We start from the raw sequence: 14,316 nt of genomic DNA on the forward strand, positions 1-14,316 counted from the left end.
TACTCACCTCCTGGACTTGCCATCCCCTTGGGCTTTGTGCTCAGCCCTCGCCCTCCTCAGCTCTGCCCTGGCCTCAGCCACCTGCTCCTTCTTTGCCTGGATCTGCAGGAAAAGGGTCCAGACAGGGCTGCCCCTCCCCGTCCCGCACCAGCCCCTGTGCCCACACACCCTTCCACACCCTACGTGCCCACCACGGCTGGCTCCCCGGCCTGTGCTGAGGCTCTGGGGAGGGGGAGGGGTCCCTCGAGGGCTGGGCTGGGGGCTCTCCTGGGAGCTGCTACCTTCGTCTGGAGATTCTGCATCGACTTCTCGAACGTACTGGGGGTTGCTCGCTGATGGTTGCAGAGAATGGCCACGACTCGGTTGGCTCGGTTGTAGGATAAGATCTTAGCTGCTATGCTGTCCTCGGCTGAGAGGCACGGGCTGTCAGAAGCAGCACCCACGGGGCCGGCTACCCTCCCTGTCTGCCCTGAGCCGGACTTACTCAACGCGCCACACAGCGCAGCCCCTTCCACTCACACAGGCACCCACTGGGATGGGGAGAGTGAGGGCCAAGGGTCAGTGACCCTCCAAGGTGGCCTCGAGAGCAGGGCCCAGCGTCTTTAACCACAACAACAAGGCTTCACGTGGGGCCACAGCACAGGTAGCACCACCCAGGCCTTCCCAGGCCCCATGGCGAGGAGGAGGCCCAGCCGCCTGGACGGGCGAGTCTGCCTGTCACAAGTCCCCAGCACCCAGCTTCCCCTGGCGAGTCTGTGGGTCCCTGCCTGTCACAAGTCCCCAGCACCTGGCTTCCCCTGGCGACATCCCCTCAAGGTACCATGTTGTCTCCATTTTCCAGTCAAGAATGAGGTTCAGAGAACGTAAGCACTGGCCCCAAGGCACCTACTGGAGCGGCCACTCCCTCACGCCCATCCTGCATGGCCCACCCAGCTCTGGAAGCGCATCCACAGTGGGCCCAGCACCTTCATTTCCTCTCCCAGGCCCAGCCTCGGCCCCTACGCCCTCACCCAGAATCTTCTGCCTCCCTCAGTGGAGGGGGTGTCTCCTCTGCTGGGGCTCTCACCTGGATGCCAGCTAGCTCCTCCGCATCCCACAGCCCCAGTGCTGCCCCAGCTCCAAGGTTGTCCCCAGGGCAGCACAGCACCGGCCTCTGAGGCCCACAGGTGCACACGAAACACATGCCGAGTGTCAGCGCCCCTGAGCACCCAGCCTCGGCGCCTCCTCCAGGAAGCCCTGCTTGGGGAGTGCGGTGGGCGCCGGGGTGGGAGGCACCCTCTGGACAGAGTCTGTGCGTCCAATCTGCCCGGACATCACAGAGCAGCCCGGACATCACGGAGCAGGGGCAGCGCCAGGGACAGAGGGAGGAGAGGCCCTCGCTGAGCTTAGACGGCATCCCCAGGTTGATGGCAGGGGACAAAGAGCAGAGGGCCCTGAAGCTGAGACAGGGCTGTGGACAGAGGCCCAGAGGTCGGGCTGCTCAGACAGCTGAGGGCGGGAGGGACAGAACCACTGGAAAGTGCAGAGGCCTCCTGGGCCTTCAAGAAAGAACCCTGAGGAGGAGCTGAGGAACACCACCAGGCCTGGCCACAGGGGCCTGAGTAGTGCTCAGCAGCAGCAGCCGCCCCGCAGGGAGCACGTGGCTGGGATGCAGCCAAGGAACACCACCAGGCCATGGGGCCTGAGTAGGGCTCAGCAGCAGGGGCCGCTCCACAGGGAGCACGTTGCTGGGATGCAGCCGAGGAACAACGCCTGGCCACGGGGTCCTGCGTAGGGCTCAGCAGTAGGGGCCGCCCCGCAGGGAGAACATGGCTGAGATGCCTGGGGTCCCGAGAGCCAGAACCTCCCTCCTCCTCCCCAGGACTCTGGCCACCTAGGCTGCCAAGCAGCCAGCCCACAACCTCAGCCCATTTCCCAAAGAAGCGGCCCCACCCCGAGGCTCACTCAACAAGGGCCAGCCGGGGAGCCCGGTCTGGGGCAGGGGCTGTGCTCCCCTGCACTGAGTGTGGGTGTGGGGCCTGCTCACCGCGCGTCAGGGCCCGCAGCTGCTCCTGCAGAGTGATGGAGGCGTTGTAGGTCCGGAACACCTTGGCCGTCAGCCCGTCCATCAGCTCCTGGAGGTGCTTGTTCAGGCTGATCGTCTGGGGAGGAAAATGGTCTCTATAATTACGTGGTTTTGCGGGGCCATCCCAGCCTCCCTCAGGAAGGAAAGGGCATGTCAGCCGTTGGGTCAGGACAAAACCCTGGGCCAGACTCAGCGCCCACGCCCTCTCACTGGGTCCTGCCGCCGCCCACTGCTGAGGAAACACGAGCCGGCTTACGGTCAGCCTGTCGAAGAGGTCGTCCCGGGGGTCCTTGTTCTCCATAAAGAGCTGTAAGTTCTTGTACACCTGAAGGAGAAAGAAGGAATTTCAGAGGACAGAAAAAACCCGAATCCAGTGAGGACCTGAAGGGCGTCTACACAGAGCCTGGGAGCCCACGGGAGGCTTCCCTGAGGAAGGTGGCCCGAGCAGCATCACTGTCCCCTGTCGGCATCCTCCCGTGACACGGCCCCCACCCTCCAGTGCGGCAGTCACCGCTACCACATGCACAGGCGGCATGCTCAGGAGGTGGACGTGACTCCTGCCCTGCAAACCCCCTGGGGGACCGCGGCAGGTGGCCTGGAGTCCCCGGCTCCTTCTTCCATCAATGCCGGATTTCCACCAGGTGAGCCCACACCCTTGTAATGTGAGACACTCATCTGACATCACAGGACCTCAGGGCCTTTGGAGTTCTTGTGTCCAACCTCCCTCCACCAGTCCCTTTGGGGAGAGGACATTAATTCCCTTCTGGAGAGACCAACCCTGCTCCGAGGAAACGCCAGCCTGCACCTGCACCCGTGCCTGCCCTCCCCTCAGTTTCACCTGCTGGTCCTCCTACAAGTGGCAGGCACCCTCCCTGAGCGCTGGGCATCGGCTCCAGGGCGGAGGTTGCTGTGGCCTCTGCACTGCTCTCTCCAGCACCAGCATGGCAGCCCTCCCTCACCAGACACGGGCAGGAGGCCCCGCACCCCCAACTGGCCCCCTCACCAGCCTGGCACCATGGCCGATGAACCCCATTCTACAAACCCACAGGCACCAGGACACAGCGGGAAGCCCCAGCCCACAGCTCCCGACTTCTGGCTTCTTCCCTCATCTTCCTCTACAGGTTTGGTTTCACACCGCTGATCTTGACGAGGCTTTATGTCCCACCTTTTTCTCTACATCACATGCATTCCATTACCAAGTGCTCCCCTCGACAGCACTGTAAATGGCTGGCTAGTCCTCTGTCTGGACAGAGTGCAACTCCCCATCCAGGCCTGCACCACAGCCGATGCTTCACCACGGCAGGGGCACTGTGGTGAGCACCTCCTTGCCTCTTCCTTTTGTGTGTTGGCTTCTGTCTCCTACCTCCGATTAATTCATTCCTTAGGAATGACTTCCCGACCAGACTGCCTGAGGCCGGGCCCTGCCAGGGACTCCTGTTTCTCTGCTGCCCTCAACACCTGTCCCCAAACTGCTATTTCTGTTTTTTAACGGCTCCACTCCATCCCACGGTTGGGTCACATTAATTTTTTTATTTTTTTTTTAATTTTTAGAGACTAGGTCTGGCTCTGTCACCTGGGCTGGAGTGCAGTGGCACAATCATAGCTCACTGCAGCCTCCAACTCCCGGGCTCCAGCAACCCTCCCACCTAGCCCTCCCAAGGTGTCTAGACTACAGGTGTGGGCCTTGCGCCCGGCCTGAGTCACATTTGTGCTTTTGAGGTGCAGGGAGTTCGTGCGTGGATCTGTCCAACGTCACTGCGACGTGGCACCCACCCAGACAGGGGACACCGTGACTCTTCAGGACAGCCATTCAAAGGTGAGGATGCTCCCCAGGTTCCAGTCTTCCTTCAAGCCAGTCTGGAGACCAGAGATTTACCCAGCCCTTCCCGACCACACTCATCCCTCTGGGCATCGATGCTGGTGGAGCTAGGGGCTGTGGGGGTGGTGGGCAGCCACTAGTCCCTGCAGCAGAGGAAAGAGGGCAGCCCCTCCCAGGTGTACTGGGGTGAAAAGTGTTCCCGAAATTCATATCCTCACCAGAACCTCAGAATGTAACCTTTTTTTTTTTTTTTTTTTTTTAAGACACGGTCTCGGCCAGCCGCAGTGGCTCATGCCTGTAATGCCAGCACTCTGGGAGGCTGAGGCAGGTAGATCACGAGGTCAAGAGTTCAACACCAGCCTGGCCAACATGGTGAAACCCTGTCTCTACTAAGAATACAAAAATCAGCTGAGCGTGGTGGTGGGCACCTGTAATCCCAGCTACTCGGGAGGCTGAGGCGGGAGAATCACTTGAACCCAGGAGGTGGAAGTTGCAGTGAGCCGCGATCGCACCGCTGCACTCCAGCCTGGGCAACAGTGCGAGACTCCATCTTGAAAAAAGAAAAAAAATTAAAAAGACAGGGTCTCATTTTGTCGCCCAGGCAGGAGTGCAGTGGAGTGACCAAGGCTCACTGCAGCCTCAACCTCCCAGGCTCAAGCGATCCTCCCACCTCGGCCTCTGGAGTAATTGGGACCACAAGCACTATCATGAGCAGCTAATTTTTATTTTTAATTTTTGAGACAGAGTCTCGCTCTGTCGCCCAGCCTGGAGTGCAGTGGGGCGATCTCGGCTCACTGCAAGCTCCGCCTCCCGGGTTCACGCCATTCTCCTGCCTCAGCCTCCCAAGTAGCTGGGACTACAGGCGCCCCCAACCACGCCCGGCTAATTTTTTTGTATTTTTAGTAGAGATGGGGTTTCACCGTGTTAGCCAGGATGGTCTCGATCTCCTGACCTTGTGATCCGCCTGCCTCAGCCTCCCAAAATGCTGGGATTACAGGCGTGAGCCACCAAGCCCGGCTGTTTTTTTAAATTATTATTTTAGAGACAGGGTCTCATTATGTTGCCCAGGTGGTCTCAAACTCCTGGGCTCAAGTGATCCTCCCACCTCAGCCTCCCGAAGCACTGAGATTACAGGAGTGCACCACCATGCCTGGCCAGAACGTGACGTTATTTAAAAACAGGGTCTTTAGAGACTGGTAAGATGAAGTCATAGAAAGAGTGGGCTGGGCCCTGACTCCAATACGACAGCGTCCTTGTGAGAACACGCAGAGGCAGAGACGCAGGGAGAAGATGGCCATGTGACAACGCAGGCAGAGACTGGGGTGAGGCAGCCTCAGGCCAAGGACACCCAGGATCCGTGGCCCCACCAGATGCTGGGAAGGCAGGAGGATCCTCCCCGAGTGTGGGTGGGATGCGGCTCTGCCAGCACCTTGACTCGGACTCTGGCCCCCAGGGCTGAGCGACAATAAACGTCTGTTGTTAAACCACTGGGTCTGCAGTGCCTTCCTCCAGCAGCCCTGGGAGATGCTCCGGCCGGGGGGCAGGAGACGAAGCTGGCGTGACACACGCACCCTGCTCAGCCCCCGACCAGCTCCCTTGTGACCCCTTGGGTCTACCATGGTGCACAGCCTCTCCTTCCCCTTCACCCTGATCAGCCCCAGCACAGCAGGCCTCACCCAGCAGGCAGGACGTGGCAAACGGGCCACAGACCCCACGGCAGCTCCGGCACGCCCCCAGACATCCAGAGCAAATACGTGTCACGTAGCGGGGGCACTCACCGGCTTCTCCACCGGCACTCTGTTGTAGTAGCGGATGCAGTCCTTCCCCAGGAAATCAAATTCCACCACGTGTTGGCAGCCATCGGCCTCCGGGTGCAGCTGGACGTGCTCCACGCGGAGGGAACAGCAGCCCACGGTGTCGGCCGCCTCACCGTCCTCCTTCTCATTTCCTGCTCTCAGCGCCAGCTACTTGGTGGGGAATGGCCAAAGTGGGTGGTGCGTGCACATGCACACCACACACACACGCACGCCACACACACATGCACGCCACACACACGCACGCCACACACAAGCACGCCACACACACAGGCACGCCACACACACGCACGCCACACACACAGGCACGCCACACACAAGCACGCCACACACACACGCACGCCACACACACACGCACGCCACACACACACACACGCCACACACACAGGCACGCCACACACGCACGCCACACACAGGCACGCCACACACACGCACGCCACACGCACGCCACACACACGCACGCCACACACGCACGCCACACACACGCACGCCACACACGCACGCACGCCACACACGCACGCCACACACACAGGCACGCCACACACACACGCACGCCACACACACACACACACGCCACACACACAGGCACGCCACACACGCACGCCACACACACACGCATGCCACACGCACGCCACACACAAGCACGCCACACACACACGCACGCCACACACACACGCACGCCACACACACACACACACGCCACACACACAGGCACGCCACACACGCACGCCACACACAGGCACGCCACACACACGCACGCCACACGCACGCCACACACACGCACGCCACACACGCACGCCACACACACGCACGCCACACACAAGCACGCCACACACACACGCACGCCACACACACGCACGCCACACACACACGCACGCCACACACACACACGCACGCCACACACACGCACGCCACACACACAGGCACACCACACACAAGCACACCACACACACGCACGCCACACACACACGCACGCCACACACGCACGCCACACACACAGGCACGCCACACACGCACGCCACACACAGGCACGCCACACACACGCACGCCACATGCACGCCACACACACGCACGCCACACACGCACGCCACACACACACGCATGCCACACGCACGCCACACACAAGCACGCCACACACACGCACGCCACACACACACGCACGCCACGCACGCACGCCACACACACAGGCACGCCACATACGCACGCCACACACACGCACGCCACACACGCACGCACGCCACACACACAGGCACGCCACACACACGCACGCCACACACACAGGCACTCCACACAGGCATGCCACACACACACGCATGCCACACGCACGCCACACACATGCACGCCACACACAGGCACGCCACACACACATGCACGCCACACAGGCACGCCACACACACAGGCACGCCACACACACATGCCACACACACATGCCACACACACGCACGCCACATACATGCACGCCACACACACGCACGCCACACACACACGCATGCCACACACAGGCACGCCACACACACATGCACGCCACATACATGCACACCACACACACAGGCACGCCACATGCAGGAATACCACACACACAGGCACACCACACACACAGGCACGCCACACACACAGGCACGCCACACACAGGCACGCCACACACACGCACGCCACACACACGCACGCCACACACAAGCACGCCACACACGCACACACGCCACACACGCACGCACGCCACACGCATGCACGCCACACACACACGCCACACACGCAGGCACGCCACACGCACGCCACACACGCACGCCACACACACGCACGCCACACACGCACGCCACACACACGCACGCCACACACAAGCACGCCACACACACACGCACGCCACACACACGCACGCCACACACACACGCACGCCACACACACACACGCACGCCACACACACGCACGCCACACACACAGGCACACCACACACAAGCACACCACACACACGCACGCCACACACACACGCACGCCACACACGCACGCCACACACACAGGCACGCCACACACGCACGCCACACACAGGCACGCCACACACACGCACGCCACATGCACGCCACACACACGCACGCCACACACGCACGCCACACACACACGCATGCCACACGCACGCCACACACAAGCACGCCACACACACGCACGCCACACACACACGCACGCCACGCACGCACGCCACACACACAGGCACGCCACATACGCACGCCACACACACGCACGCCACACACGCACGCACGCCACACACACAGGCACGCCACACACACGCACGCCACACACACAGGCACTCCACACAGGCATGCCACACACACACGCATGCCACACGCACGCCACACACATGCACGCCACACACAGGCACGCCACACACACATGCACGCCACACAGGCACGCCACACACACAGGCACGCCACACACACATGCCACACACACATGCCACACACACGCACGCCACATACATGCACGCCACACACACGCACGCCACACACACACGCATGCCACACACAGGCACGCCACACACACATGCACGCCACATACATGCACACCACACACACAGGCACGCCACATGCAGGAATACCACACACACAGGCACACCACACACACAGGCACGCCACACACACAGGCACGCCACACACGCACGCCACACACACGCACGCCACACACACAGGCACGCCACACACAGGCACGCCACACACACGCACGCCACACACGCACGCCACACACAAGCACGCCACACACGCACACACGCCACACACGCACGCACGCCACACGCATGCACGCCACACACACACGCCACACACGCAGGCACGCCACACGCACGCCACACACGCACGCCACACACGCACGCCACACGCACGCCACACACGCACGCCACACACGCACGCCACACACACACGCACGCCACACACGCACGCACGCCACACACGCACGCCACACACACGCACTCCACACAGGCACGCCACACACACGCACGCCACACACATGCACGCCACACACAGGCACGCCACACACACATGCACACCACACACAGGCACGCCACACACACGCACGCCACACACACAGGCATGCCACACATGCCACACACGCGCACGCCACATACATGCACGCCACACACGCACGCCACACACACACGCATGCCACACACATGCACGCCACATACATGCACGCCACACACGCACACCACACACACAGGCACGCCACACACACATGCACGCCACATACATGCACGCCACACACAGGCACGCCACATACAGGAATACCACACACACAGGCACACCACACACACAGGCACGCCACACACACAGGCACGCCACACACAGGCACGCCACACACACGCACGCCACACGCACACGCACGCCACACACGCACGCCACACACACAGGCACGCCACACACACGCACGCCACACACACAGGCACGCCACACACACAGGCACGCCACACACACAGGCACGCCACACACACGCACGCCACACACACGCACGCCACACACACGCACGCCACACACAAGCACGCCACACACGCACACACGCCACACACGCACGCACGCCACACGCACGCACGCCACACACGCACGCCACACGCAGGCACGCCACACACACGCACGCCACACACACAGGCACGCCACACACACGCACGCCACACACACAGGCATGCCACACACACGCACGCCACACACACGCACGCCACACACGCACGCCACACACGCACGCCACACACACGCACGCCACACACACATGCACGCCACACACGCACGCACGCCACACACACACGCCACACACACACACTCCACACAGGCACGCCACACACACATGCACGCCACATAGACACGCACGCCACACGCACGCCACACACGCACGCCACACACATGCACGCCACACAGGCACGCCACACACATGCACACCACACACAGGCACGCCACACACATGCACGGCACACACACAGGCATGCCACACACACATGCCACACACGCGCACGCCACATACATGCACGCCACACACGCACGCCACACACACACGCATGCCACACACACATGCACGCCACATACATGCACGCCACACACGCACACCACACACACAGGCACGCCACACACACACGCACGCCACATACATGCACGCCACACACACAGGCACGCCACACACACAGGCACGCCACATACATGCACGCCACACACACAGGCACGCCACATACAGGAATACCACACACACAGGCACACCACACACACAGGTACGCCACACACACAGGCACGCCACATACAGGAATACCACACACACAGGCACACCACACACATGCACACCACACACATACGTGCACACATACATGCACACCCCCCACACAGACATGCCACACACAGGCACGCCCCACACACAGGTGCACACACACCACACAATGCACATGCACACCCTACACACATGTTCACACCCACACGTGTGCACATGCGCACACACCCCCATCAGAATGAGGTTCCACCCCACACACAGGCCCACGTCGCCACACTGCACCATCCAACTGGGAGTCCTCGCCCGGAGAACCAGGATGAAGAGCCGCCAGGAAGCGAGAAGGCCGCACACCTTATCGATGAAATACAGGGCCACCGCCCGCTGTCTCGTCTTCATTTCCCGAGACTTCCAGTCAGCCCGGTACTGGGAGCGGATCTCGTCCACAAATCCCCGCAGGCGTCGAGCTGTTTCAAACTTCTGCCAAGCTGTCTCCCCCTACACGAGGAAAATAACAGGGAAGAAAACATTCACATTCCTGTTAAATAACGGAGGAGGCTGTCAACTCTCCCTCCCCAAGCCTCGCGCTCCTCCCCTCGGTGGTGCCGTGCTCAGGGGCTGGGGCAGCAAATCCAGCTGGGTGACGCCGGCAGTGAGCACCCATGCCCACTCCTGGCTTTGGGGCTTGTGCCTGCTGGCACAGCATGACCTCAGCACGGGCTGGCCGACTCCCAGCCCATCTCAGAAGCCTCTGCCGGCGCCCGGCTTACACACCTCCCTGCCGGCGTCCTCAGGGGGACCTCCTGGGGAGGAAACACCCTGCCAAGCCCTGCGCTCACCTTCAGCTTCGAGCAAGGGTTCAGCATGATGTACTTGATGGAGTTCTGAACGCTCTCGGTCCAAGCTGCCAGCCACGTGACGGTGTTATCGGAGCGCACCTCCTTCCACTGGTGCCCCGCCGGCGGCTCCGGGATCTTCGAGTCCCTGCAGCAGAACAATGACCCAAACATAACTTGGAGACCTTATTCTCTGGAATGCAAGCAAAAGGAGTTGCTCTGGTCAACCGTCCCACGTGGTGGCTATGGTGGTGGCATGGCTCCTGACCGAGTCTGGCATCAGAGGTGGCCTGCCTGGCAGCTCAGACAAAAGCAGCCACTCAATCTACCCTCTGCACACACAGGAAGGCCACAGTGCACCAGGAGGCTGGGCAGCCACCCAAGCAAGGCACCACTCTGCACAGACCTCTCAGCACCAACTGGGACGACGAGTGCCCTGCCCCACAGAGCCTGGCCACTGGGGGGTCCTGCAGGCAGGGTCCCTACTCCACGCTGCGGTCACACAGTACAACACGCGGCCCAGCGGTCCCCTCTCCACCACTTGGAATGTGCCTCCAATAAGTTCAAAACACCTAATGCTACTGGGCCATCCAGATGGTGTGGGATATGAAAACCACATGGAGGTGTCCTTGGCGGGAGAAAGTCTCAGCCATAGCAAGGCAAGGACTTCCGACCCCGTGGGAAGCACCCTGGGAGGGCTGCCCTTGCCCGGCCACGCCCACAGGCTGAACTCCACAGGAATGGTGTGGGGGTCACCAACCACATGTTTCTCGGTGTGCCTCCCTCTCCCAGGAGATGAAGAAAAGCCAGCCTCACCCAGGTGGCGGGGGTCCAGTGCCTGCCTGCTGCCCGCCCGGCCACGCACCTGCTGCAGTTGATAACCACATCCTCTGGCATGATCCTTCTCTTCAACATCCCCATCTTGGGATGGTTGCCACGGCCACGGAATAAGCCAGGCGGCTCAATCTTGAAATTGCCTATTTTTTCTTGGTGACCATCTAAAATACAGTAGCCGAACTCTTGCTGAAGTTTTTCTGCCTCTTCTTTTAGCTTCTGAGTTAATAAAACAGTCAGTGGACATTAGCAGTGAAGAGAAGAGAACAGGCCTCAGTCCCTTGTTGCTAACCCGGGACCACCCTGCTCTGTCTGGCTAACTCAGCTGGACCCTCAAAGCCCTTCACAATCCATGGAGGTCGCAGGGGCAGGGGACAGTGCAAGTGGGCTTGCAGGGGGCACCGAGAGCCATGGCCTAACCACCCCATGGCCTGGACTCCCCGGCCCCTGCACAGGCTTCGGCTGTTTTAGGCCTAAACAGTAAAGCCAGGTGGCGGGGAGCGTGGCTGCCCGCCATGGAGGAGGAGGGCTAAGGGAATCCCTGAGAAGGCCACATGGAGATCACAGCACGGCAGGTTCCTGTTAGATGTAGGGAGACGCATGGCACAGAACAGCAAGAAGCCGACTGGCCCGCACAAGCCCCGCCCTCAGCCCACGGCCCATCTGGGAACCCACCCTTGATCAATGATGGTAAATTATCCATTTCAAACTGGGTTTACTCTCAAATGTGCTCTGGGGAAGCGGAACGACACTTAAGCACATGCAGGGGCGCTAAGGCTGAAGAGAAAAGAGCAGCTTTGTGAGAAGGGGCTTCCCTAAGGCCACAGGCCTTTCTCAGCCTTTGGGCCAGGCCGGCCCCTCGTTCCCAGGGGCCACTTCAGGTCACACAACGCTCGAGGCAGCCCAACCTGCTTCTCCTCCCTGCTCAGGACTTTCCGGGCTGCGGCCTTGTCCACAAAGTATCTGTGGATCTCCGTGAAGTCACACTTGTCCAGGCTCTTGATGACTTCCCTCTCTTCCACCGCCATTTCCTGCACAAACCACAGACACGCGCTCTCACCATGTCTGAAGGACAGACATGCAGAGCGCTCTCACCATGTCTGACGGACAGAAACGCGCTCTCGCCATGTCTGACGGAGGCGTGTGTGCGACAGGCAGAACCTGCGCACGGTCCTGCGGCCCCGTAAATAGAGCCTCTCCCCGCAGACCCCACAGATAGAGCTGGTTCTGTTATTGCGGGCGTGGAGTGGGGTGGGGCAGCCGAGGGCACAGTTCTCCAAAAGCAACTTCACAACAAGTCAGTAGTAAAACTGGCTAAAACCTTTGACCCAATAATTCCACTCTGAGATCCATCCTAAATAAACTCTCCAGTATGAAAACCAGGATGACGACCGCACTAAGGGCAACTGCAGAAACGCCATGACCGGCCAGAGCAGGATACATGGTCGGGAGCTCATTTGGTGAACATGACGGGATTCTCGAGGGCAAAGTCTCAGTCCATACGTGCTGCTGCCACAAAATCCCGGGGACCAGTCAGTTGTAAATCACAGTCACAGCTCTGGGGGCTGGAAGGCTGGGATCAGGGTCCCAGCATTTGACGTCTATGGAGGGCCCAGTCCCTGCTTCTGAGAGGATGCCCTGAAGGCTGTCCTCACAGAGTGGAGGGGACAGAAGGACAGAAGGGGCCCAGCTAATTCCACCCAGCCCTGCCCTAAGGCTCTAAATTAATCCTAAGGGCTGCAGCAAGGCGGAGTCCTCACAGCCCAATCAGCTCCTAAAAGCCCTCCCTCTGTCCTGTGGTGCTGGGGATTCAGTTTCAAGGTGAATTTTGGAAAGCACGGCAGAAAACAGTTTGATGGTAATCTACCTGTGTGGAGACTAAGCGGGGTAAAATGCTAAGTGGGGAAACATTACGTGCACACTGATCACACTCACACGAAAACTAGTGCCCAGGAAAAGCCAGGACGCGGGAACAGGAGACACTGACCTGGGGAAACATTACGCGCACACTGATCACACTCACACGAAAACTAGTGCCCAGGAAAAGCCAGGACGCGGGAACAGGAGACACTGACCTGGGGAAACATTACGCGCACACTGATCACACTCACACGAAAACTAGTGCCCAGGAAAAGCCAGGACGCGGGAACAGGAGACACTGACCTGGGGAAACATTACGCGCACACTGATCACACTCACACGAAAACTAGTGCCCAGGAAAAGCCAGGACACGGGAACAGGAGACACTGACCTGGGGAAACATTACGCGCACACTGATCACACTCACACGAAAACTAGTGCCCAGGAAAAGCCAGGACACGGGAACAGGAGACACTGACCTGGGGAGAGCCGCAGATCACAGGCAACTGTTTCTCCTTTCGTTTCCTACACAACAAAAACTCTGCACAGCCCATGGCCAAAAGCCCAGGCTTGCGGGCACCAGCTCACGGTCCCAGTCCAGGCTCGGCCACTTAGGCGTGTGAGACCTCAGGAGCTGCTGCTAAACGTGTCTCACTGTGGGATGGGGACGATCCGCCTCTTCCGAGGAGCTCAGGTACGACACCATCTGTGCCGGGATGGAGCCCTGCTTGGCCACAACCACGGGCTCAGGGTCCGTCCCTGTGTCTCCCGGGGCCGTCGGATCTGCCACCCACTCCTGTTCAGCTGCTTTGTGACACTGCCTCCCTTCCTAGCTCTGCTAGTGACTGGAAGAAGTGCTGACCA

The 14,316-nt window shown here is 60.5% G+C and overlaps 1 protein-coding gene across 13 annotated transcripts in view; it reads right to left on the bottom strand.

Annotated features, from left to right (window-relative positions):
* Positions 1-14,316, bottom strand: part of TOP1MT (DNA topoisomerase I mitochondrial) — a 54,288-nt gene that overhangs the window by 6,335 nt on the left and 33,637 nt on the right. For all 13 annotated transcript variants that reach the window (XM_055348397.1, XM_063708929.1, XM_063708933.1 and 10 more), the window contains 9 exons: positions 12,501-12,623; positions 11,624-11,811; positions 10,762-10,906; positions 10,277-10,420; positions 5,663-5,848; positions 2,322-2,390; positions 2,027-2,141; positions 282-409; positions 8-102 (listed from right to left, as the gene is read on the bottom strand). In XM_055348397.1, coding sequence (XP_055204372.1) covers positions 8-102; positions 282-409; positions 2,027-2,141; positions 2,322-2,390; positions 5,663-5,848; positions 10,277-10,420; positions 10,762-10,906; positions 11,624-11,811; positions 12,501-12,623 — 1,193 coding nt within the window. The remainder of the gene's footprint in view (positions 1-7; positions 103-281; positions 410-2,026; positions 2,142-2,321; positions 2,391-5,662; positions 5,849-10,276; positions 10,421-10,761; positions 10,907-11,623; positions 11,812-12,500; positions 12,624-14,316) is intronic.

This window comes from Gorilla gorilla, chromosome 7 (genome assembly GCF_029281585.2).
Source record: "Gorilla gorilla gorilla isolate KB3781 chromosome 7, NHGRI_mGorGor1-v2.1_pri, whole genome shotgun sequence".
Lineage (NCBI taxonomy): Eukaryota > Metazoa > Chordata > Mammalia > Primates > Hominidae > Gorilla > Gorilla gorilla.